At 41.3% G+C, this 26,145-nt stretch overlaps 7 protein-coding genes across 8 annotated transcripts; 5 read left to right on the top strand and 2 right to left on the bottom strand.

Annotated features, from left to right (window-relative positions):
- The first annotated feature begins 141 nt into the window (after positions 1-141).
- Positions 142-2,971, top strand: LOC119225208 (dual specificity protein phosphatase 26-like). Of its 2 annotated transcripts, XM_037482924.2 has the most exons (4): positions 142-553; positions 1,184-1,395; positions 1,474-1,677; positions 1,833-2,971. In XM_037482924.2, exons 1-3 carry the CDS (start codon positions 375-377, stop codon positions 1,665-1,667), a joined length of 585 nt encoding a protein of 194 aa, XP_037338821.2. In that variant the 5' UTR covers positions 142-374; the 3' UTR covers positions 1,668-1,677; positions 1,833-2,971. The 2 variants fall into 2 exon arrangements, with proteins under 2 accessions (XP_037338821.2, XP_062418398.1); XM_062562414.1 differs by having other exon boundaries at positions 1,474-2,971.
- Positions 2,972-3,056: 85 nt separating this feature from the next.
- On the bottom strand, positions 3,057-3,898 carry LOC119225207 (serine protease inhibitor A6-like). Its single transcript, XM_062562180.1, has 4 exons — positions 3,895-3,898; positions 3,364-3,732; positions 3,193-3,263; positions 3,057-3,080 (listed from the first exon to the last, which is right to left on the bottom strand). The coding sequence occupies exons 1-4, from the start codon at positions 3,896-3,898 to the stop codon at positions 3,072-3,074; spliced, it is 453 nt and encodes a 150-aa protein (XP_062418164.1). The 3' UTR covers positions 3,057-3,071.
- A 626-nt stretch (positions 3,899-4,524) lies between these two features.
- Positions 4,525-8,512, top strand: LOC119225204 (hibernation-specific plasma protein HP-55-like). The gene is made up of 6 exons (XM_037482919.2): positions 4,525-4,605; positions 5,378-6,029; positions 6,124-6,194; positions 6,298-6,491; positions 7,934-8,075; positions 8,167-8,512. The coding sequence occupies exons 1-6, from the start codon at positions 4,555-4,557 to the stop codon at positions 8,359-8,361; spliced, it is 1,305 nt and encodes a 434-aa protein (XP_037338816.2). The 5' UTR covers positions 4,525-4,554; the 3' UTR covers positions 8,362-8,512.
- Positions 8,513-9,806: 1,294 nt separating this feature from the next.
- Positions 9,807-12,112, bottom strand: LOC119225203 (hibernation-specific plasma protein HP-55-like). Its single transcript, XM_037482918.2, has 6 exons — positions 11,990-12,112; positions 10,884-11,526; positions 10,719-10,789; positions 10,422-10,615; positions 10,154-10,301; positions 9,807-10,065 (listed from the first exon to the last, which is right to left on the bottom strand). Exons 1-6 carry the CDS (start codon positions 12,041-12,043, stop codon positions 9,871-9,873), a joined length of 1,305 nt encoding a protein of 434 aa, XP_037338815.2. The 5' UTR covers positions 12,044-12,112; the 3' UTR covers positions 9,807-9,870.
- Positions 12,113-15,943: 3,831 nt separating this feature from the next.
- LOC119225202 (alpha-1-antitrypsin homolog) lies at positions 15,944-19,125 on the top strand. Its single transcript, XM_037482916.2, has 6 exons — positions 15,944-16,082; positions 17,363-18,014; positions 18,109-18,179; positions 18,283-18,476; positions 18,602-18,749; positions 18,844-19,125. Exons 1-6 carry the CDS (start codon positions 16,029-16,031, stop codon positions 19,036-19,038), a joined length of 1,314 nt encoding a protein of 437 aa, XP_037338813.2. The 5' UTR covers positions 15,944-16,028; the 3' UTR covers positions 19,039-19,125.
- Positions 19,126-19,251: 126 nt separating this feature from the next.
- carnmt1 (carnosine N-methyltransferase 1) lies at positions 19,252-22,940 on the top strand. The gene is made up of 8 exons (XM_037482920.2): positions 19,252-19,637; positions 20,068-20,263; positions 20,375-20,541; positions 20,733-20,873; positions 21,170-21,348; positions 21,595-21,708; positions 21,912-22,015; positions 22,113-22,940. The coding sequence occupies exons 1-8, from the start codon at positions 19,501-19,503 to the stop codon at positions 22,323-22,325; spliced, it is 1,251 nt and encodes a 416-aa protein (XP_037338817.2). The 5' UTR covers positions 19,252-19,500; the 3' UTR covers positions 22,326-22,940.
- Positions 22,941-23,599: 659 nt separating this feature from the next.
- wu:fa19b12 (uncharacterized protein LOC560551 homolog) lies at positions 23,600-24,912 on the top strand. The gene is made up of 2 exons (XM_037482925.2): positions 23,600-24,164; positions 24,430-24,912. Exons 1-2 carry the CDS (start codon positions 23,775-23,777, stop codon positions 24,592-24,594), a joined length of 555 nt encoding a protein of 184 aa, XP_037338822.2. The 5' UTR covers positions 23,600-23,774; the 3' UTR covers positions 24,595-24,912.
- The last annotated feature ends 1,233 nt before the right edge of the window (positions 24,913-26,145 follow it).

The following is a 26,145-nucleotide window of genomic DNA, read 5'->3' as shown; positions in this document are numbered from 1 at the left end:
AAGGCTGCATACAGGTCTTTAAATAGACAGCTATTTTGATGCAAAAACGTGACGCAGGTCCCGGAGGGCTTGAGGCTCATAGGCTGTATTTAATGTGAGGGTCAGATGGCCTCACAAACCTTAGGAAACCCTTGGGTGAGTACATCTGAGGGAAAGAAGCCTGAGACTAGAATCAGCCAAGCTGTTAAACTCAGCCTAGTTTGGTACAGTGGTTCCATACAGCTTGTTTGATTGTTGTTGTTTTTTACTATACTCTAGAGTAAACCAGTTGGCTGCTACTAGTTGGCTTGTGACCTTTTAAACTGTATTTCTGATAGAATTAGAAGTTGCATTCTAGAAAACTTGTCAATCAAGAGACCACCACAGAAAAAGCTATGTCTTATACATCCAAGCTTCCTGCGTCTTGGAATGATAAACCTCCTTCTCGCAAAGTGGAAATTGACCTGAGTTCCCCTGGATTGGCCGTGTTTGAGTTGGAAAGACTGTTGTTTACTGGCAAAGCCATCATCAGCCACGCAGACGAAGTCTGGCCAAGGCTTTACATTGGTGACCAGTAAGTAAATCACCTTTTTATCCTTTTAAAAAAAATCTTTTGGGCCCAATTCCTATGTCCCCTGACCAAAGGCCTTAAACCAGCAACTCATGGATTTACTCGTTTGCCCTGTGAATGGTTGACTATGAACGACAGTAAGGGGACGCCATGGTGTAAATACAAATGGGACAGCACGTTGCTGAAACATGTCGTTACCGTGACAATGTCAAAACTATTCTGCACAATTGTGTATATTTATTTTATACTTTTTACTCTCACCTAACAAGAGGAGAGGTCATTTAAAAAAACGGTATGGTATGTTGCTTTCTAAATATTATTGTGTTGCGACAGAGAAAGTGGTCAGATAGTTTTACAAATATTGCACAAGTCTAGACTTTAGTCCATTTGTTATTGATCGTTAATCAGATTCAGGGAACTTGAGATCCCACAAATGGCATCACTGGGGTTGTGCTGTGAGAGAGTTTCCACGGATGCCTCGCCATGAAATCACAGCTCAGACCTTTGGACAAGTTCACCTCAAACTTCTAAAAGCAACTTCAACGTGTCCATCAATCACCAACAACACGTGAAAATTGTTAATCAAGAAAAAAAGCACTGCAACATTTCACATTATATTCTACCTATTGTCAGACACAGTGCAGAGAACCTGGCAGATCTATCCAAGCATCGAGTCACTCATATCCTCAATGCAGCTCACTGCAAACGCGGAGCACAGCCAGACATCTACGAGGGCATGGGGATCACCTACATGGGAATAGCGGCTCATGATTCCTGCGGCTTTGACATCAGCGTCAACTTCCAGGCAGCCGCGGAATTTATCCACATGGCTCTCGGCAGGGGAGGTGAGACGAGGGATAGAGGAGAGATTTGTAAGACATTTGGATTTCAAATGAATATTGCAATGCTTCTCTGATTCTCAGGCAAAGTGTTGGTGCACTGTCAGGTAGGAGTGAGCCGCTCGGCCACCCTGGTCCTGGCTTACCTGATGCTGAAGCAGGACCTGAGCCTGGTGGAGGCTATTTGTGCTGTGAAAGATAACCGGGGTGTCATCCCCAATCGGGGTTTCCTGCGACAGCTGATCAGACTGGATGGCCGGCTCCTTCGCACACGGTGAACTCTACCTGGTAGCGCTACTGGTCGGATTGCATGAGTCCAGAACATAGGAGAAAATACATGACAAGATCAATAATTTGGCATATTGTTTAAAATATAATATAATAAGATACATTGGTACGTCCCTGACCATTGTTAGTGGCCTGTGTCTTTCCGTGTTTTGCAGACAGCCCAGCTGAAGGCTTAATTGATGGTCCATGCCGATTGGGTGCGTGGTCAGAGCTGGCCCCTTTAAAACTTTTGGAGGACACCCAGGGGCTCGTGCATGGAGAGAGGCATGGGCTGCTTTAGCTGCCCCCCGCAGGGACGCAGTCCACCAGCCGCGGAAAGACAGTCCGAGACGGAACCCCCACGATGCGTTATGGCCTATTGTTTTGCCTTTGTTTCTTTGCAACTTTGAGTTTTTGGGGACTTCATATAAGACGAATAAATTTGTGATTACTGTTTGCCCTATCCGCTGATGTCTGCTAGTTTCCTTATTTCCCTCGTGTTTGTTTTGTTTATGCTGCTTAACACCTGCAGGGAACGTAACATGCATTTCCATTCTACTTTTGATAATATTGTTTTTGAAAAGGTATTGACGCCATCAGATTACTTTGTGGATTGAAAAATATATTTGAACGCAATCAGTGATAGCTTAAGGCTTAGTAATTTTAGAATTAATAATCTTGCCCATCAAGAGTATTTGTTCTCTGTTGCGTTCAGTGATAATAACCATAAATGGACGATTGAACTTCCAGAAAGTGGGTCGTATTGTAGGACTATACAGCCTGCAGCCTGGTCTTCTTAACGCTTCAATTGTAAATAAATTTCCAGGCTTGGCTCCGGCCTCATCGACATCCAGGGTTGCTTGGTGGCGACCTACAGCGTGAAGGAGGATGAGTGAGATGAGAGATGCACGGCATATAGAATATATGTGTCAATTCAAAGTGTCTTTCTGTCCTTACTTCCGAGACTGAGAGTTTGTTCCCATATGAAATGCCACTCAAATTCGCACGTTCACCAAACATGTCCGTCATTCCCATTTCCATCAACACATCATTCAGTTTGTAGGAAGTCTTGATGGAGAACTTTGGAATATATACCCTAAAATTGGTACTAGAAAAAGAAGACTAATATCTAGAAATTAATCCGACAGCAATACCTAACCTGGACAAAGCTGAGTTGTTAATACAGTGTTAGACCGATTTTAAAAATCAAAAATGTAGGAAGTTAAATTCCCCTGACCTGCAATACAACGAGCTGACCCATTTGGTGACGCGGTCCGGGCTAATGGCCTTCTCCAAAGTCGACATCTTGTCAGGTAACAACAGCAGCATGGAGTAAGAGCTGTTAAAGGGCAGGCAGAGCACTCGGGTCTGAATCCTCCATTCGTAATAGGCATCGAAATACCACCTCAATTCCATCATCTGGACTGGAACATAAAGAAATGGTGGCTTAAACTTGGTTTCGCTCAATTGGAAAATATGTATGAGGATGCTTTATTACTGTGAGTCTGAGCATTCGGATAAAATGGTGCTTTGAACCTTGGTGTTCTCATCCAAAATGAACAGGTCTTCCCTGGTCAGATGGGGATTAATTGCAGTTGCCCACTTTCCTGTTTGAGGATGGGCAGAAATAAAGCACATTATAAAACCTAAATATGTGACCTCAACATTGGTCAACAAAACAACATCTCATCTCAGTCTACATTTTACCTTTGTAGTAGATGTAGCTGATGAGATACATGACTGTGCTTGCATCCAGACCCTCGACCAGCTTGTCTATCTTCCCATTGGTCTTATCCTCTACGTACTTATTGATGGTTTTGGCACTATCTGTGGTCTGGCTGAAGTCAACGCTGAACCCATCTGCAAGGTAGTACTGCATCAACGTCTCCAGGAAGTCGGCCTTTGCCTTGAACTTGTGGTCCACAAATACAGCGGTGCCTTCACTGATGTCCTGAGATGTGTCGTTGGTCTTTTTAAGGAGCTTCTGGAAGGACTGATCTACATCTGTCTGCGTCAGTAAGGAGTCGTTGAAACCCAGACCCCTTAAAAGCTGATGGTGGGTCTCCCCCCGTGCTCCTACAGACAAGGCAGCCAAGGCAACGGAGACACTCTCGGGGAGAAGAAGATACTCTTGCCTTCAGAGTCGGCATGAGCTGCCAATTTCCTGTACAGACGGTAGGCAAATCCCCCAATGGTTCGGAGCCTTTATCTGCCTTGTCATCGACATCATCGTCATACTCATAGTAACTAGTAAGATTGCCATGATCAGGGAGATGGCCTCTCCAGATGCCGATGGCTGCACGCATCATTGTGAACTGAAAGAAAAGTTTAAAAGGGCTGCATTGTTCATTTGGGTTACACAATGTGTGTTATTGAAAGTATTAATGTACTAAGAAGCAACTACAAGCCTGATGGTTTAAAGTCCTTAAAAAACAATTTTGTTAGCTCTCTTGCTGTGAATGATGGGCTTCAGCATAAACATACAGCCATACTGCCAACATTAGTGCAGTTTTAATTATTTGTCTTTTGTGGTTTGAATTAGATTCTGCTGTATATAGGCTGACTGGTTACTGTCAGTCCAATGTGATTAACCCGCACTTACGCACACACTCACAGTCTTCATTGTCTGCTAGTTTCCTTATTTCCTTCGTGTTTGTTTTGTTCACGTTGCCTGACCCTAGCAGAGATTTGCTAGTATGATATAGAGTATGGGCTTGAAGACAATAATTATCACTAACACGTTTTGTACATAGAAACCCAAAAGAGTCTCAGTTTGATGCAATAGTTCGACCGCAATGATTACACAGAACAAATGCAGAGGCAAAGCAAATAAGAGGTTGTGATGAAGAATAAACAAAGCCAAAGTTCATTTGCTCTGATCAGACTTCTTAAATAAGGATGTTTCACTCTGTCAAACCTGTGCTTTGCTGTTGGTGCTTCCACCAGAAGGTAAGTGGTAAAAGAATGTAGGGAGCTAAAATGCATTGTTTAAGCAGTAGGAGACTTGAACTTACATTCTTTAGAAAGGACTAGATTTAGTCTTCCAAACCTCTTTACAGGTTCAACTTATAAAGTGTTGAATTTTCATGAATTTGAATATAATTTAGTCAGAGTTTAACACTCTACACTTCTGCTTGTTTGTTTCATGAAGACTGTGAGTGTGTTTGTGCGTGTGAGTGTGTACGTGAGTGCAGGTTGATTATATTTGACTGACAGTAACCAAACAGCCTACATTCAGCAGAATCTCACTCAAAGCACAGAATATATAAACAAATAACAAATATGTAAAACTACCAAAATGGAAACTACTAGGAAATGGTATGTTTAGGCCTTTAGGCCAGTGATTCTCAACTGGTAGTGGGTCGCGGACCCGTTTTTAATGGCTGCCAGGCCTTTGCATGAGAAAATAAACATTTTGAAGGAACTTTTTTAATGCAGCGGAGTGTCTTCATTTTCGCTGGCTCGTCCGTCCATGTTTTCAGCAGTGTGTGTCAAGTTGGGTCAAACCATTCTGATATGGGGGGGACATTGGGTTTTTAGGATAATTAAACATCCTGAATATAAAATGGATGGAGGGTCCCGGAGCCAGACCGGTTAAGAACCACTGCTTTAGGCCATCATGACCATATTGTTCTAGATAAATTAGTACATTAGTCCTTTCAATATTAAACATTGTGTAAGCTAATAAAAACAGTGCTGACCTTTTAAACTTTTCTCTTAGTTCACAATGATGCGTGCAGCTGTCGCTATCTGGATCTTATCAGCAGTGATCTGCGTGGGGAGAGGCCATCACCACGATCATGGTAACCATAGTCACCATGGTGGAGCAGATCAAGACACTGCACAGGATGGCGGTGCCAACACCTTCCTTCAGGTGACGTCAGCAAACAAAGACTTTGCCTACCGTCTGTACAGGAAATTGGCAGCTCATGCCGACTCTGAAGGCAAGAATATCTTCTTCTCCCCGAGTAGTGTCTCCGTTGCCTTGGCTGCATTGTCCGTAGGAGCACGGGGGGAGACCCACCATCAGCTTTTTAGGGGTCTGGGTTTCAACGACTCCTTACTGACGCAGACAGATGTAGATCAGTCCTTCCAGAAGCTCCTTAAAAAGACCAACGACACATCTCAGGACATCAGTGAAGGCACCGCTGTATTTGTGGACCACAAGTTCAAGGCAAAGGCCGACTTCCTGGAGACGTTGATGCAGTCCTACCTTGCAGATGGGTTCAGTGTTGACTTCAGCGAGACCACAGATAGTGCCAATACCATCAATAAGTACGTAGAGGATAAGACCAATGGGAAGATAGACAAGCTGGTCGAGGGTCTGGATGCAAGCACAGTCATGTATCTCATCAGCTACATCTACTACAAAGGTAAAACAACAAGTGAGATGTTGCTTGTTGACTATTGTTGAGGTCACACGTTTAAGTTTTATAATCTGTTTTATTTCTGCTCATCCTCAAACAGGAAAGTGGGCGACTCCATTCGATCCCAAACTCACCAGGGAAGACCTGTTCATGGTGGATGAGAACACCAAGGTTCAAAGTTGCACCACTTATTCAGAATGGTTCAAAGTCATAAAGTATCATCATGCGTATTTTCCAAGTAAGAGAAGTCACGTTTGGGCTGCCCTCTTTACAGGTTTCGGTCCAGATGATGTATAAGCAGAGGCGTTTTGATACCTATTACGACAGGGCAATTAACACATCAGTCCTGCACCTGCCCTTCAACAGCTCTTACTCCATGCTGCTGTTGTTACCTGATGACATGTCAACTCTGGAGAATGCCATTAGCCAGGCCCACGTCACCAAATGGTTCAAGTGGATGACGTCCAGGTTGGGAGATGTTAAATGTTTGATTTCTAAAATATAAGTCTGACACCATATTAACAACTTAACTGTCCAGGTCAGTTATTACTAAAGCAATAAGGTACGAGAGGCTGTACTTTATAGTCCGATAATGTAACAGTTCGAGAGTGTAGTTAGGCAACCCTCAAACAGTTACATTATTGAAGATAAAGTACTGCCTCAAGTACATTGCTTTTATAACATGGTTACCAGCGAAATTACAAATGGTGAGTAAATAGCTGCTTTTCTATGGGGCGCCATTTGTAAAATGTTGCACGTTCTAAAATCCTGCGCAGTTTTGGTACATTTAGCATTATCATATATATAAAAAAAGCAGGACAATTTTCACAGTCACTTTTTCAAACATTTAGAGACAAAATCATTTAAATTCATGTTACATTTCCTAGTACAATGTTTGGCAGTAACACAAAGTTGTTAAATAATATGAATATTTAATCTGAATGTAATTGTTAAATGTAAATCTAAATGTTAAATCTACCGCACCGCGGTACCCCTGCTCTATAACAAGAGGTAATTCATACGGACTTGCCAGCTTGGCTTGCTGCATGAATTACCGTAAAAATTGTAATTTTCAGTCGTCATGTCTGACATTTAAACTCAACATTTAGATTTACATTTAGATTTGACATTTAGATTTAACATTTACATTCAACATTTACATTTACATTTAGATTTAACATTTAGATTTACATTCAACATTTACATTTAACATTTAACATTTACATTTACATTTACATTCAACATTTATATATAATATTTAACATTTACATTTAGATTAAATATTTGTATTATTTAACAACTTTGTGTTACTGCCAAACATTGTACTTGGAAAAGTTGTTGCATGAATTTACATGATTTTGTCTCTAAATGTTTGAAAAAGTGACTGTGAAAATTGTCCTGCTTTTTTTATTTATATGATAATGCTTTATTTTTCATAATGCTAAATGTACCAAAACTGCGCAGGATTTTAGAATGTGCAACATTTTACAAACAGCGCCCCATACCTTTCACCACAAACTAGGTGTAGCCATCAGATGTTTTGTATCACATTTCATCAGTCTAGAGGAAAAATAGTCCCTGTACGTGCATGTAAACAGCATTGGGTCTCACACAATCTCATTCATTCACATCGCTCATGACGTCCACCTTAATTGTCCGGTTGCGAAAGCTCACATTGCCTGAAAATGATCAATTGTGGGATTTCTGGCGATCGCCACCGAGCTAAAAGCTAAAATATCAACTAACAGTCATGCATAAGCTAACCCGTTACTTTGAGTGCGCAGTGATATGGAGGCTCAATAATGCACCCCCCAGGACTCTCTCTCAACCAATCAGAGCGCTTGATTTCATCTACCCGTGTTATAATGTCAAACTAATTATGATATATTTGTTTACTTCTTCTTTTTTAGTACACACGAGGTAATTATTCCAAAGTTCTTCATCAAGACTTCCTACAAACTGAATGATGTGTTGATGGAAATGGGAATGACGGACATGTTTGATGCACGCTCGGATTTGAGTGGCATTTCAGAGGCAACCCTAGTCTCTGAAGTAAGGACAGAAAGCTTTTATTTGACACATATTTTCTCCTTATCTATGTTGCGTGCATTTCTCATCTCACTCATCCTCCTTCCCGGCGTAGGTTGTTCACCAAGCTACCCTGGATGTCGATGAGGCCGGAGCCACCGCTGCAGCCGCCACAGGCGTTGGCATTGTACCTAAGTCTGTTGAACTAATCCGTATCTTGAAGTTCAATCGTCCATTTATGGTTATCATCTCTGAACGTAACACAAAACAAATGCTTTTCCTGGGCAAGATTGTTAACCCAAACATCTGAGAGAGCGGCCATATTGTGTTTGCTCAGCAGTAGAGTCTGTTGGAAAAAAATACTGAGAAAATAGTGTTTCTTTATTCTCCTTCTTTATGATTGGGTGTTGATACTTTATACAATACGGGTAAATTCTTGAATAAATGAAATGTAATTGAAATATATAGCATTTTTTATTTCATTCATTGTCTCTGTAAAAGCTTTTTATATCATTTGAAAAGCTAAACAAAATGGGACTTGGTTGCTGCTGGACCAAACACATGGCCCACTTAGATAGGACATCAAAACATATGTAATAAGTTTTCTGAACTAATTGTTATTTGTTACACTGTGATCAACAAATGCTCCCTTTTTCTATGTGTTACATACTGCATGTGCCCGGCCATGCAACAGAGAGGGAAGACCACGCGGATGAGTTGATTGAAAGAAAATACAGTTTATTAATGATAACGCATGAGCAACGTAAAGTAAATAAAGTCAGTATAAGTGTTAGTCAGGAAAACTGAAAGCTTATGAAATCAGGGTATATGAAGAGTCATGTAAAAGAAAACAAAATCAACAAAACGGTGCGGGAGAGAAGGAGAAGCGGCAGCCCTTCTTCAACCAGGTCTCCAGAGCTTTTAAACCCCCCAGGATACATCAAGCCATCCCAGGCGTTCCTGGAAGGAATCATTGGCAACACGTCACACCTGTGCTCCGCTCACCTGTAGGGGAGACGCAAATAGGCACAACGAGGAGGAGGAACTGGCAGGTTTGTAACATATGTTTGGTTGTTAAATAAGTAAGTTAAATAAATATGACAATATGTTCAACAGTAGTTGCAAATGAATTGAACATCACATGAAATAAACGGCCTTAATTACATCTACACATTAATTAACTTTTCTTCCAATTTTACCCTGCTCTATGCTTGCACCACAGACAAATTTCTAGCATACAAACTATCTATTACGTTGACCATTACTGTGAAAATGTACGTACTTCCGGTTTAGCTGCGTTCCCTTTGTATTTCATTTAATAGTAGAGAAACCAATCCTCTTTTGGGGATTTGGACAACGAAAACGCCCCCCATTTTCGTTTTGTGGCTTTTTGTTTGAAACGAGATAACGGACCCACTTGGTAGCTCTGATAAATATTACAGCGTCAACCGGATGAAGGCGAGTATAGAAACACATGAAATGATAAACCCCGCCTAATAAAGCACATACGAGGAGTCCCAGGAGTCTATGTGTGCCATGTGCTCTGTTCAGCAGCAGTCAAGTTCCATTATTAACTTTTCAAATATTAATTATATAAAAAATTAGATAAATGATCTACAATGTCACTGCTTTTATTGTTTTTTTTTACAAATACTAAATTCTAATATCTTTCAATAACATTTCATTCACTCATTATTTTACCAGTCTAGTATAAAGAACAAACACTCATAAAGAAGGAAAAAAAAGAAAAAGGGATTTTCTCAGTATTTTTTATTTACTTCAACAGCTGTGCCCGAGCAAACTTTGAATGCCGGTTCTATCAGATATTTGGGTTTATAATCTTGCCGATGAAGAGCATTTTTTCTGTTTTGCGTTCAGTGATGATAACCATAAATGGACGATTGAACTTCAAGACAGGGGTGAAACGGGCGGACGTAAGCATTATGCCAACGCCTGTGGCGGCTGCAGCGGTGGCTCCGGCCTCATCGACATCCAGGGTAGCTTGGTGAACAACCTACAGCGTGAAGGAGGATGAGTGAGATGAGAGATGCAGGGCGCATAGATACAACGAAATTATGTGTCAAATAAAATTATGTCCTTACTTCAGAGACTGAAAGTCGGTTCGCATCTGAAATGCCACTCAAATCCGCACTTTCACCGAACATGTCCGTCATTCCCATTTCCATCAACACATCATTCAGTTTGTAGGAAGTCTTGATGGAGAACTTTGGAATAAATACCTTGTGTGTACTAAAAAAAAAGAAGTAAGCAAATATCTAGCAATTAATTTGACAGTAATAACTGACATAGACAGACAATATGGTGCCTATTTTAGAAATATAATATTTAAAGAAGTTAAATTCTCCCCACCTGGACGTCATCCCCTTGAACCATTTGGTGACGTGGGCCTGGCTAATGGCATTCTCCAGAGTTGACATGTCATCAGGTAACAACAGCAGCATGGAGTAAGAGCTGTTGAAGGGCAGGTGCAGGACTGATGTGTTAATTGCCCTGTCGTAATAGGTATCAAAACGCCTCTGCTTATACATCATCTGGACCGAAACCTGTAAAGAGGGCAGCCCAAACGTGACTTCTCTTACTTGGAAAATACGCATGATGATACTTTATGACTTTGAACCATTCTGAATAAGTGGTGCAACTTTGAACCTTGGTGTTCTCATCCACCATGAACAGGTCTTCCCTGGTGAGATGGGGATCGAATGGAGTCGCCCACTTTCCTGTTGGAAGATGAGCAGAAATAAAAAACAACATAAAACTTAAACGTGTAACCTCAACAATAGTCAACAAGCAACATCTCACTTGTTGTTTTACCTTTGTAGTAGATGTAGCTGATGAGATACATGACTGTGCTTTCATCCAGACCTTCGACCAGCTTGTCTATCTTCCCATTGGTCTTGTCCTCTACGTACTTATTGATGGTATTGGCACTATCTGTGGTCTGGCTGAAGTCAACGCTGAACCCATCTGCAAGGTAGGACTGCATCAACGTCTCCAGGAAGTCGGCCTTTGCCTTGAACTTGTGGTCCACAAATACAGCGGTGCCTTCACTGATGTCCTGAGATGTGTCGTTGGTCTTTTTAAGGAGCTTCTGGAAGGACTGATCTACATCTGTCTGCGTCAGTAAGGAGTCGTTGAAACCCAGACCCCTAAAAAGCTGATGGTGGGTCTCCCCCCGTGCTCCTACGGACAAGGCAGCCAAGGCAACGGAGACACTACTCGGGGAGAAGAAGATATTCTTGCCTTCAGAGTCGGCATGAGCTGCCAATTTCCTGTACAGACGGTAGGCAAAGTCTTTGTTTGCTGACGTCACCTGAAGGAAGGTGTTGGCACCGCCATCCTGTGCAGTGTCTCCACGATGGTGACTATGGTCACCATGATCGTGGTGATGGCCTCTCCCCACGCAGATCACTGCTGATAAGATCCAGATAGCGACGGCTGCATGCATCATGGTAAACTAAGAGAAGCATGCAAAAGGGCTGCATTGTTCATTTGGCTTACACAATGTTATTGGAAGTACTAATGCACTCATTAATTTAAAAGCAACAATAGTCATGATGGTTTAAAATCCTTGAAAAACTATTTCGTCAGCTCTCTTCTCTTGCAGTTCTGTATATTCTGTACTGTCAGTCAAATATGATCAACCCCCAACATACTCACACCCAACCACACACAACAGTTGTCATGAAACAAATCCGCCCAAATATTGAGTGGTAAACTCAATGCTTCTGTATATAAAAATTCATGAAACTTTATAATTTGAACCTGCAAAGGTTCAGAAGACTAAATCTAGTCTTTTCTAAAAATAATTACAGAGTTACAGAGTACCAGAGTACAGCGTTGAATCTCAAACTCAGCGTATCAGACACATACTGCTTAAACAATGCATTTTAGCTCCCTCCATTCTTTTAACCACTTACCTTCTCCTGGTAGAAGCACCAACAGCAAAGCACAGGTTGGACAGAGTGAAACATCCTTTTTTATAAGACTAATCAACTGAACTTTGCTTTGTTTATTCTTCGTCCCAAACTCTTATTTGCTTTTTGTCTGCATTTGTTTATAATGATATTGTCCAACTATTGCATCAAACTGAGCCTCTCTCTAGTGGGCTTCTATGCACAAACCTGCAAAGCTGCCAATGTTGTTTTTATGTACTAAAATGTGTTAGTGAAAATGTTTTGATTACATACATATAAAACTAAAAGGGATTCTGGACGATAAAAATTGTTCGTTTTTTCCTTTTTGGATTTGGACAACAAATATGGGAAAATAACCGTATTTCGTGTATCATTTGTTCTTTCGCCCTAAAAAAAAACCGCGCCGTTTTTAGGTTTTCTTGTCCAAATTCACAGAGAAAACAACCGGTTTTTATTGTCCTGAATCCCTTTTTTTGTTTTTGTCTAAAACAACGCACGAAGTGCAGCAACTAAACCGGAAGTTCATACATTTTTATAGTAAAAGTTACGCAATAGAACATTTAATACAGTATGCCAGAAATTTGTTCTTGATTCAAGCATTAGAAGAGGTCATTAATGCATGGTATAGATACAGTATATTTAATGCTGTTCATTTTGTATGATGTCGATAGTTCATTTGCAAACATTTTGTAATATGTATTTAATTTAAGAACCCAAAATAAATCCAAGAAAGTAGAAGTATTTGTTGATCACAATGTAGTAAATAATGACGATTAGAAAATAGAGTTGAGGTTTATTTCTATTAAACATTATAATTAATCTACATAACTTTAACCAAAGTCAAACCAAAGAGGTCAAAAGAAGAGAATATCTAATGTTGGTCAAATGTTGTGTTGCAAAGAAAATTAAGTTTTAAAATGATTATAAAATGATGTTCTTTTCATTCCGTCCTAAACACTTGGTATATATATATGTGTGTGTGTATGTATTTACATACATAGATACATTTTTTAGAATATAGTATTACATAAGCTCCTGTACATTTTCAGTAATTCAATTCAATTCCTTTTTTAATAGATGGACAGACTACGATGTCAAGTGTACAGAATGAACAACATAAAAGATGTACAATAGATTCAATTCATATGACAGAAATGATTCAAATATTGCAAGTAGTAAGGCAGGTTAATGTTTTGTGTTTAATGACAATGTTGTTCACAGCACTTCAAGTGTTTAATTTTAACCTTGTTTCTGTCTTATTTTTTCCCTTTTTTCTCATTAAAAGAAAGTGACATATTTTAGGGGGTGCATGGTTTTATACAGTCAGAAATAAAAAAGACAAACCTGAATCATGAATGCCCATTTCCTTTGACGTTTTGAACAAAACTATGAAATTAATTCATTTTTTGAGTGATATATACGTTTTGTGGCCATTGTATGCACACCACAAATAGGGCAAATGGTGATTTCATTTCAGAAGATTCACAAGATTCGAGAAAAAAAAAATTGTGTGTAATTTTGATTCATTTATTCACCAGTGACACTTAAACACTCACAGAGGTTCCTCTTTATCCTGTCCAGATAGATAAACAGAAGAACAGGTCAAGGGAGGGCATGAATCCCTGATGTTGAGATTAATGCAGCCTGGCCTTGTAACTGCGTTCCTTGTATGTACATATTATTGTGTTGTGACAGAGAGAGTGGACTAAGACTTTTACAAATATTGCACAAGTCTAGACTTTAGTCCATTTTTTGAAAGGGTAATTGATCATTATTCACATTCGATTGCATGAGGAGAAACTTGCACCATGAGAGAGTTTACACGATATGCACATTGGTGCTACTTACATACTAAATCATTAATTTGCTTTGTTTGGAATGGTTGTGTATGATAGAATATGGTCTGCAGAGCATAGTTATCGCTAACACGCGTTTGAACATGTGGCTGAAATAGAACAGCAGCTTGGTTTGTGCATAGAAACCCACCAGAGGAGGGGTAGTTAACTAAAATGCCATTTAAAAAAAATAAAATGTGAAAATGTCTTCATGTTCAAATAAAGTGCTTCAATTCAGAAAAAAATAAAATAATGTAAAGATAAGCTTAAATTTCACCCTTTCTGATTTACATTTGGACTCAACAACCTCAACAAATTTTAAATAATAAATCTAAAAAGTTTAATACAATATATATACATATACATCCACTCCCACACTTTTTTGGTAAGTGGGAGAATAAGATCTAGTTTGTCCTGCCAGGGGTCTGTTTCAAGTAGGATGTTGAACAAACTCTGAGTCAAACCCTAAACTCTGAGTTGATTTACCCTGAGATGGGGAACTCTACATTTTTGGCTCTCAGAACAGCTGTTTAGAGTTGGTTCAATCAACTCGGAGTAGGTTCACTCAGAGTTGAGCGCGTGCACTGAAGGCAGCACGAATGGAGCCTTGCTACAACAATTAACAATGGCAACGACCACAAACAATCGGTCGGCATATGTCACCCCTATTGAGCTGGAAATATTGATGCAAATGGCGAGTGTGAACCGTCATAAGAAACATAAGCAACACCCTTACTGCAACAAAAGACGGATAAACGGCGTGGGAGAAAACTGCTGCTCAGGTCCACGCGAAAGTTCCAATATAGTGTCAGCAATTAATATTTAATGTACACACTAATCATAATCCATACGTTTGACTAAATCCCTGTGGGAAAATTATCTTTTTTACACTCTGTTAGAACGCATTACACACAGGCATGAAATACACACCATGCTCATATTTAATCACAAGAACAATATCGCTGGTAAAAACTGGTACAATGGTATTGAACCTATAATGTATTTTATACAGGTGCATCCTGTGGAACTCCTCTTTAATGGCTCACTGGTTTGTGTCCAGGGAACAAAAATGTTCCAGAGCGAGGCACATTTTTCTCACGGCTCTGCATACAGTAGCTTTACTAATATTCTCCACATCACCGATGTTGTAAAGGAAACTGCCGTTTGCAAAAAAAACGTAATGCTACACAAAGAATGTGCTCGGATGTGAGAGCATGTCCACGATGGGGGACGTTAGTTATATGAGGACGGGTGTGGTTATGGACATATTTAGTAGTTCTCTGGAAATGAAAATATATCTAATTGGGGCCTCGATATTCTCTCGACGTATGTTTAACACCCTGCAAAGTAATAGCGCTTCTTCATCAACAGGATTGTGCAAAAAATGACAGGCCACGTTTGAGAAAAAGTCTGATTTGGAGTAACTCAGTCAATGAGGAAATGAAAGCGCGCTGTATCATGGGCTGGCTGCTGTCAGAGGGAGGAGCCTGTGAAAGAAACTCTAGGGTTTATTGAAGAAAACTTGCTCCCGACCAGGTTGGTTCACAGGCTCAGTTACCATAGCGACTGACCTTGAGGTTTCGTTGCCTCCCTTTCTGAAACAGACAACCCAGAGTTTCCCTCATCTCAGGGTTAACAAACTCTGAGTTTTCACTAAAACGGACCCCAGGATTTAAAACCTCTGCCTGAACATAAACCAGTTCGTTCATTATGGATGAAATGCTCTACTTTCACTGTCCATTTGTTCCTCATTTTTCCCACCCGTCCCTTTCTCTCACTGTCTCCGTCTCACTTGTCTTTTTCTCAAACGCTCTCTCGTCTGTCCGCAGTATTGAGACAATATCATCTTCCTGCCTTGAATGCAAAGACTTGATTGGTTGAGTAGTATTACGTGGGATGGTTTAACTCAAATGCAATTGGTCTGTGCTTTAAGCCTCTTCTGCAAAGACGACCAAAGATGCGCAATCTAATAGTGCGCTGTTTAAATCTCATCCGTCTTTTTTTAGCTTCTGGTCCGAGTCCGGATGGGACAGCTTCTGGGTCTGGATCCGGACTGCGGTCCGCCAGTTAGTGACCTCTGCACTAGAGGCTCGGTTTGATGCAATAGTTGGACCGCAATGATTACTCAGGCAAAGCAAATAAGAGGTTGTGATAAAGACTAAACAAAGCCAAAGTTCATTTGCTCTGATCAGACTTCTTAAATAAGGATGTTTCACTCTGTCCAACCTGTGTTTTGCTGTTGGTGCTTCCACCAGGAGAAGGTAAGTGGTGAAAAGAATGGAGGGAGCTAAAATGCATTGTTTAAGCAGTATGTGTTTGATACGTTGAGTTTGAGATTTGACGCTGTACGCATGTCATTTGAAAAAAGACTGTAATTGTACATTCTTTAGAAATGACTAGATTTAGTCTTCCAAAAGTCTTTGCAGGTTCAACTCATAAAATGTTGTAGATTCTATAATTTAAATATAATTTAGTCAGAGTTTAACACTCAACACTTGTGCTGGTTTGTTTCATGAAGACTGTGAGCAGTGTTGGGAAAGTTCACTTTCTACATGAACTAGTTCAAAGTTCAGTTCACAAATTTTAAAATGAACTAGTTCAGTTCATAGTTCAAACTTAAATATTTGAACTAAGTTCACAGTTTCAACTAGTTCAGTTCTTTTTTTCCATATGTTTCCATAAGTTGCTGCAAGCTATTATTTTTCAAAATTATTGCCACAGCCCATATAGAACCACAGACAGCAATTATTTTATCAGTTTTAACACTGAAGCTATGCATCAGATTTCATCTTCATATCCAATTTTGAATCCTTATCCAACCAGGGTTTACATTAGCATTGAGGGGACAGCATTTCCTCTTTGTTGCTTTAATGTTGCTGTCCATTCACTCCACACTAGCAGCAGCTGCAGAGTTCACCCCTACAGTACATTCTCAAACACATGCTGCTTGAATGGTCTTTTTTAAATAAGGAATAAAAACAGGACAGTAATCATTAAGGTGCAAATGTTTGCAAAGAAAGGTCAGATTCCTCCCATCCTCACCGACCTTGTCAGTAACTTCATAAAACTCTTTTAAATTATTATACGCCGCCTCTTTGCTACACGCAGCTGTCGCCTCCATGCATTTCTCTTTTTTATTTTTTTATGACGCATGCGCGGTGCGACGCTGGTGGCTGGTGTTGCCAGATTGGGTGTTTTTTCCGCTACTTATTAAGGCGCGTTTACGGTGTGTTTTCAATAGAAATGAACGAGTTTATGAACTATCGTTCAATGAACGCGTTCAGGCACAACACTGACTGTGAGTGTGTTTGTGCGTGTGAGTGTGTACGTGAGTGCGGGTTGATTATATTTGACTGACAGTAACCAAACAGCCTACATTCAGCAGAATCTTACTCAAAGCACAGAAAATATAAACAAATAACAAATATGTAAAACTACCAAAACTGCACTAATGTTGGCACATTAGTACATTCGTCCTTTCAATATTAAACATTGTGTAAGCTAAAAAAAACAGTGCTGACCTTTTAAAATGTTCTCTTAGTTCACAATGATACGTGCAGCTGTCGCTATCTGGATCTTATCAGCAGTGATCTGCGTGGGGAGAGGCCATCACCACGATCATGGTAACCATAGTCACCATGGTGGAGCAGATCAAGACACTGCACAGGATGGCGGTGCCAACACCTTCCTTCAGGTGACGTCAGCAAACAAAGACTTTGCCTACCGTCTGTACAGGAAATTGGCAGCTCATGCCGACTCTGAAGGCAAGAATATCTTCTTCTCCCCGAGTAGTGTCTCCGTTGCCTTGGCTGCCTTGTCCGTAGGAGCACGGGGGGAGACCCACCATCAGCTTTTTAGGGGTCTGGGTTTCAACGACTCCTTACTGACGCAGACAGATGTAGATCAGTCCTTCCAGAAGCTCCTTAAAAAGACCAACGACACATCTCAGGACATCAGTGAAGGCACCGCTGTATTTGTGGACCACAAGTTCAAGGCAAAGGCCGACTTCCTGGAGACATTGATGCAGTCCTACCTTGCAGATGGGTTCAGTGTTGACTTCAGCGAGACCACAGATAGTGCCAATACCATCAATAAGTACGTAGAGGATAAGACCAATGGGAAGATAGACAAGCTGGTCGAAGGTCTGGATGAAAGCACAGTCATGTATCTCATCAGCTACATCTACTACAAAGGTAAAACAACAAGTGAGATGTTGCTTGTTGACTATTGTTGAGGTCACACGTTTAAGTTTTATATTGTGTTTTATTTCTGCTCATCCTCAAACAGGAAAGTGGGCGACTCCATTCGATCCCCATCTCACCAGGGAAGACCTGTTCATGGTGGATGAGAACACCAAGGTTCAAAGTTGCACCACTTATTCAGAATGGTTCAAAGTCATAAAGTATCATCATGCGTATTTTCCAAGTAAGAGAAGTCACGTTTGGGCTGCCCTCTTTACAGGTTTCGGTCCAGATGATGTATAAGCAGAGGCGTTTTGATACCTATTACGACAGGGCAATTAACACATCAGTCCTGCACCTGCCCTTCAACAGCTCTTACTCCATGCTGCTGTTGTTACCTGATGACATGTCAACTCTGGAGAATGCCATTAGCCAGGCCCACGTCACCAAATGGTCCAAGTGGATGACGTCCAGGTTGGGAGATGTTAAATGTTTGATTTCTAAAATTTAAGGTCTGACACCATATTAACAACTCAACTGTCCAGGTCAGTTATTACTGTCAAATTAATTGCGAGATATTTGTTTACTTCTTTTTTTAGTACACATGAGGTATTTATTCCAAAGTTCTCCATCAAGACTTCCTACAAACTGAATGGTGTGTTGAAGGAAATGGGAATGACGGACATGTTCGGTGAAAGTGCAGATTTGAGTGGCATTTCAGATGGGAATCGACTCTCAGTCTCTGAAGTAAGGACATAAAGACGCTGTTATTTGACACATAATTTCGTTGTATCTATACGCCCTGCACCTCTCATCTCACTCATCCTCCTTCACGCTGTAGGTTGTTCACCAAGCTACCCTGGATGTCGATGAGGCCGGAGCCACCGCTGCAGCCGCCACAGGCGTTGGCATAATGCTTCTGTCCTTCCGCCACATTCCTGTCTTGAAGTTCAATCGTCCATTTATGGTTATCATCACTGAACGCAACACAAAACAAATTCTCTTCATGGGCAAGATTATAAACCCAAACATCTGATACAACAGGTATTTTATGTCTGCTCAGGCATTGCTGTTGAGTCACATATAAAATGCAGAGCAAATTAAAACTCTTTCTTTGTCCTCCTTCTTTATGATTGAGTGTTTTTTTCATTTATAAATAATAAAATGTATTCAAGAAAATGTTGCATTTGTGTAACAAACGTAAGAAAAGCGGCGTGTAATCAAATGGGATATATTTAATAAGTTTTCTGGACCAATGACAACAGTGAGGGACTCCTCGTATGTGCTCTATTCAGTAGGGTTAATCATTCCACGTGTTTCTATATTAACCAACATGACGACACTGTGCTGTTTATTAGAGCTACCAAGTGCAGTGTATTCATCTGTCCTTCGGGGGCAGCAGCCCGTCTTCCGGAACCTGGTCTGCTGGAATTAACCGTTTCCGTGAAGAAGAAGCTGTGACACGTTTTGATTGGACGGCTGTTAGTTCGTCTCCGTCATGGCCGAAACAACTGGAGAGGAACCGCCAGCTAGCCCGTATTTTAACAAAGAAAGAATGAAACATAGCCCAGAGGAGGAGGCCAGGCTCGAAAGACAGCATTTCTGGAGAATAATCGATGCTTTTAGATTTTACAGGTATATCGGCGAAGGTTAAAACTCTGTACAAGGCAGGTAACGAAAGTTTCTGTCAATAAACGACGTGGTTAGCAAGGACAGATGACTATGTTTGGGGTACCTGCTAACTCATTTATTTGAAACATTGATTAGTGCTTTCCGAAGTGAATTTACTTTTATTCGATCAGCTATCTGTAGCACTCTCAGTTTCTATATAGCACCTCTAGATAAAACCAACATCGGGGAGGAATATTGTGACTGATTGGCAATCGCCCGTGAAGGATATCGATGGGAGTTAAATAATGCATAAACCATTTGGACCCAAAACTGGATCAATAATCAGTCTTATACCCAGTTTATACCCACTCCTTAAATGTGTCATTCCTAAGGGGACACCTTAAATAAAAGCGTGTGAACTCTTTCTCTGACTGGTGTCTTGTCTTCATGTCAGGGTCCATGTCCAGGAGCAGGTTAAGCGTGCCGAGCGACAGTTCTTGAGCCTCCCGGAGCGCCACCAGGAGTTGCTGCCAGATGTTTTGTCCAATCTGGCCCAGATCAGCCAGTGTGCGGACCACAACCAGGAGATCCTGCAGGGCATCGTTCACAACAGCCTTCACATGTTTGAGAACATTGAATACGGCGAGAGGGTAAGGCCTACGCCAGGTGGTCTACTGTACAAAAACAGTTGGCATCGTTTCTTGTTTATTATTTACTCAAGAAATTTAGGTTGAGGTGTTGTGGTTTCATTCACCTTCCAGGAGGATCCGCGGAAGGTGGGCCCATCTACTACGTTTGATATGGACAAGCTTAAGTCCACCATAAAGCAGTTTGTCAGAGACTGGAGCGAGACGGGTCGGGCGGAGAGAGACACCTGCTACCTGCCCATCATCCAAGAGATCCAAAGACTATTTCCAGATGATCAATAGTAAGAAGCACATATCCCCACTCACAGACAAACATTGAGCCACCTGCATGCATGCATGCTAAGACAGTGAGATGTGTGGACACCCAATGATGCAAGGACACACTTTCTCCTTGTGTTATGGTTTCATAACGATGTGACTTATTATATGTTTTCCATGTGATATGTGCATTTTGAATATTTTATTATGTCAGTGATGTGTCTAAGGTGAGCGTGCTGATTCCGGGTGCCGGGCTTGGCCGCCTAGCCTGGGAGATAGCACGACTGGGCTATATTTGCCAGGGAAACGAATGGAGCTTCTTCATGCTCTTCTCTTCAAACTTCGTTCTAAATAGGTACAGCATTTAAACTGCAATTATCACTCTTTGACTCCTGGTGCCTTACACAACACTTAAGGACTATTGCCTTTCTATGCATATATTCTATGCAGGTGTGTTTGCTTGCAAGAGGTGTAACTGTATATTGATCAATCATAATTATATATAATGAAGCTGTAACTTTTTCAATGATTACAACAAAATCCTTCATTAATCCTTCATTTCTTTTTATCTTTCAATTCTCACCTTTTACTCTTCTGATTACCACTTCCATCCATCCATTTGTCCTCATACATTTTGACTGCTTTGTTCAGGTGTGAAACGGTGAACTCTCTGACCCTGTACCCGTGGATCCACCAGTTTAGCAACAACAAGAAATCCTCCGACCAAACGCGACCAATCGTATTCCCCGATGTCAACCCTCAGAGCTTACCTTTAGATGCAGACTTCTCCATGGTTGCAGGAGACTTTGTGGAAGTCTATGGCGAACCAGGTCAGTTGAAGCTGTGTTTATCTTCAACAATTAAAAGACGGGACTTAAGTCACAAAATGTTCTTTCCGGCATAGTTTACTGCAATTTTCTATAATGCCCTTCATTTGAGCTCCACAAAATAACTGTACTTACATTGGACCATTCTAATGTGAATGTGCTGTTAATGGTGAATTATTAATCATTGGGTAATTGTGTTCCTCGTCAACATTAATGATCATGTAATAATGCATTGTCTGTTTGGGTCAGAATCCTGGGACTGTGTGGCTACCTGCTTCTTTATTGACACAGCTCATAACGTCATTGAGTATGTGGAGACCATCTGGAAGATTCTTAAACCTGGTGGAGTGTGGATCAACCTGGGTGAGTCAGCCTTTGATTCAAAATCCAAATGAGTAAAAAAATATTAATTTACTAAGAGAGATATCCAAATATGCTCTTTGTTTTTAGCAATAAATAGAAATAATATTAGAAGAAAGACTTAACCCCAAAATGCTATTAACACTGATTAATTGATTCTTCTCTTTTAAAATGATCTCAAAAGTTTAAAACCAATGTTCCTTCAGGTCCACTGCTGTACCACTTTGAGAACATGGCCAACGAGCTGTCGGTTGAACTTAGCTATGAAGACATTAGGACAGCGATTGTTAACATTGGCTTTCATATAGAGGTAATTCAAGGAGTTAAATTCCTATTCATGCCTCACCATTATTTTTCTTCAGAAATCTTTTTCTAAGCGTAAAAGTGGCTTTATTTTTCTGTTGCAGGTGGAGAAAACGTCAGTTCAGACCACCTACACAGAGAACGACCGCTCTATGTTGAGGTACATTTACGACTGCGTCTTCTTTGTGGCACGGAAGCCGGCAAACCTGTATTTTAACGGTCGAGAAGAAGAAGAAGAAGTTTACGATGACCAACAACAAAGTTCTCCACCGGCCGCAAAGTCACCACGGCGAGAAGGTACAGACTGCCTCACGTGACAGGAAATCCTTTGTGAAAAAAACAGTGAACTTTAGATGGACAAGAGGAAAAAAAATAATGTGGACCCAGAAAGAAAAATTGGTGCACAATTATTTTATGTCATCTATATGTTTTATGATGTGTATCATGGAGGAATGTGCTAAACTCCGCAGGCCCTGTGTAATGTGTAACACAAGGAAAAACATCTCTTGATACCAGATTCTTGAGATACGCCCGTTACCCTCAATTGCTATTTTGTTTCAGTGCTTTGTGTGTCCGCTGCTTTTTACCGCAGTCCTGCCTGCTCGATTCCCTGTGGTCTTAACAATTCTCATTTCCATTGAATTTCACTGCCTGAGAGAGAGAGAGAGAGTGTGTGTGCGTGTGTGTGTGTGCGCGTGTGTATGATAGCACAACTGATGTGCGTCATTAGCTTTTTAAAATATTGTTATATGTCAATAATCATGTCTACTCATTTGCATTGATCATTTGTCAATACTGAAAATGTAATTATACCATGTTTAAGCTTTTCAAGAATGCATTGTTTTTTAAGTTGCAGTTGACGTTCATCGTCTTCTGATTTCGAATCACACTTTGGAATAAAGCCAAACATTAATAAAATCTCCAGTTTTGTTCATAACAGCACTCAAGGACGGGTGTGTGTGGGGGGGAGGGGCGCTCTATTGTTCGCCCAAATATTAATAATAATTACGAGCACCGGGAGGAGAACGTATCCATATAAACCAAAAACACAACGGGCTTCTCGTCTGTCAGAAGCGACCCTGCATGCGTGGTGGCGTGACCTTTTTTTTCCAATGAAGGGATCTACCAAGTACTGCGTTGGTGAACGACCGGTTCTGCCTGGTCTAACGCATGCGCTCACTCAGAGTGCGACTCCCAGTGGGCTTTCTGGGAATAGCAGCTTATTTTATAGAAATACAATTTACAGTATGTCTTTCTGTAATTTGCAGGCCTTGAGTTTAACACCTGTACTTTACATTGTCTGTCGCAAACTAAAGACACACCTTTATGTAGGACTTAAAGTGTACTTGTAATGGCACATATCCATAACAATTTGTAAATTGGCTTATTTGATGAAATTGCACGTTGTTTCTTGTTCTTCTGAGTTTGTATCCCTATGGTTGAAATGCAGGTATTGTAAGTTACTTTGGATAAAAGCGTCAGCTAAATGACAATGTAAGAGAATGTAGAGTATTTAATAGTTGTGACTGGTTTTGTTTTCTGAGCTTCCAGGATGGCACCCGTAACGTGGGCGGGCTTTAGACAGCGGCGCTCACTGATTGGTTGTCCGCACTGCCCCAACAAATGCACTACCGGGATTGAAACTATCGAACGCACCTTTGCACAACATCGGCAGCGAAAAAGCATCTGTACCGACCGTATCAGAGCCCCCACGTGTTGTTGTTTTCTTACTCTTTGCGGTATAAGTTAATATTGCGCGGACATTCATGGCGAAGAGACGGGCCGAGCACACTCTGCTGCACGGCGCCCCCTCCAAAAGATGTCACCTCTCTCTCAGCGGTGCAGACCAGCCGCTGCAGAGCACGGCCCCGACCGGGGGCCTGAGTCCACCGTCCCTTTTGGATTTGATGGGGACCCGCTGCAGAAAGAGGCCCCGCTACCCGGCAGAAGACCCAGAGAAACGCGAAGAAGGAGCCCCCCTCCGCCGCGAACCCGCCAACTGCGACACGAGGAAGCATGCGGCCAATCTTTTGACTGTGCGCCCTTCTGGCGGCGTCCCGGGCCGCCGCAGCTCCGGCGCGGCCTCCAGCGCCGAGAAACGAGCCCGAGGTGACCGCGCGGGTTCAGAGGCCGTCACCCCTAAAGCCAACGATAAAGTAAGTTATCGGCGTGCACCAATGGTGGAGAGAAAGTGATGTGGCGTAATGGTAGTAAGTGTCCACTAGAGGTCACCCGTTAGCCGTCATAGAGCTTCTGTTTTCCCCCACACCGCGTCCCATAAACTGTCCCAGTCGGGAGAATGTTCCCTTGATTTGTTTTTTGTCCACAGCTCGTGGATGTCACCCACGGAAATGTTGCTGTAGGTTGGTGTTGTGCATTCTTTCTAAATTCAACCCCTCTCTCTTCTCTGAACCCTTCCAGGCAGGTGACTACAACGCCACTGAAGACAGCGCTTATAACTCCTTCCAGTACTGGAGGGCCCCCTTACCTGAACTCAACCTCTCACTGCTGGACGATCCTAGCCCTTCCACTACTAAAGACGAGCCTAAATATAAAGACTCCTCCTCTGAATTCATGGAGACATGAAGATTGCAGGTGGAAGCCTGTCTGCTCTACTCTGCCCTTGCACAAGCATGCATTTGCTTTAAATGTATCCAGGAAAGATGTGACATCCTGATGGGAGCCCTGTCGGGGAACCTCATGCTGGTCTGAGATCGCAGTGGCTTCGGGGAATCAACACTGAGATCCTCACCGCCGTATACTGTTGTTTCAGTGGTGACCAAAACCGTGTTGTATAGTCTGATGTAGTAAGAATGACTCATACTTTTGTCTTTTGCAAATATAGTATTTTATTAATAAATAATGTTAATAAACGGTGTGATAACAGTTCACATCATAATCACACTAGAATATCATATTTTGTGTAACTATTTTGAAGTGGTTGTTTATAGGTTTAATGACCGTTATAGAAGTTTGATACATTTGTTAAAACACTTTATTAAAGGCTAGCACTTTAATTACATTTTATCGACTCCCCTCATTACCAATCAGAGCTCATTGTCTCAACCCCCTTTTTGTTATTGACAATACAAAAGTGTTCTCTACTAAGAAAGCCAAGTTAGAAACAGTCTTCTTTGTTTGCTTTATAAAAGATTGCATTTCCTAAAGTGACGTGCAGTCAGGGTAGGCAAGGTAGGCGCTGCCGACTCCGCCAAAATTTAAACACAAGAATGTTTATTAAATAATTTAGCTGTTACGCATAAGCAAATACAAAAAAAGATGGTAGAATAAGCACTGCCCATTCATTGCGGACAAACAAAAACTCCATGCGCACTTCGATCCTGTATTCTTTAACATGTACGGCAAAAAGCACAGCTCTGTTGTGCCTTTGCACGTAAATAGGTTATGCCAGTAGTCATGTACGTAACGTATCAAACACGGACCAATATAAATCGAGATATCACAGGACATTTGCGCAGCTGGCCGCAAAATTCAAAGTCAGAATGACCAGAGCGGTGTCCGCCCATATCACACATCTGAGGGGAGTTTTAAAACGCTGTGAATGATGTCTTGGATGGATTTTAAGTACAAATAATCTACCGTTTGGTGAGTGAGAAACTATTTCGGACTTAATATAGAATTGATAAGTGCGGTTGAATGAATGCCGACTACAAGCCATTTGCCTTCATGTCAAACTCAGCAGTGTGTGTTTTCATTTTTGCTGCCTGACACAAATCTGCTGCAAATTAAGAATCGATTCGTATCTCTGCCAATGTACCGGGACCCAGATGTAACCAGTTGTGTTCGATCATCTTACACCAGAAGGTTTCTTCCAGACTTGTATGGCAGTGTGTGTTTTCATTTTTGCTGCCTGACACAAATCTGCTGCAAATTAAGAATCGATTCGTATCTCTGCCAATGTACCGGGACCCAGATGTAACCAGTTGTGTTCGATCATCTTACACCAGAAGGTTTCTTCCAGACTTGTATGGTACAAAATAACACACACACATCAAAACTCTCAATGGTTATTATGGAACACGAACACGCTGGGAATTAAGCACTAGTGTGTGTACGTGTTTGCACGCGCACGTGTGAGCGAGAGAGAAGGACACAAAAAGTCATGACCCTGAAACG

This window comes from Pungitius pungitius, chromosome 5 (genome assembly GCF_949316345.1).
Source record: "Pungitius pungitius chromosome 5, fPunPun2.1, whole genome shotgun sequence".
NCBI lineage: Eukaryota > Metazoa > Chordata > Actinopteri > Perciformes > Gasterosteidae > Pungitius > Pungitius pungitius.
This window is presented reverse-complemented; position numbering and strand designations above follow the sequence as displayed.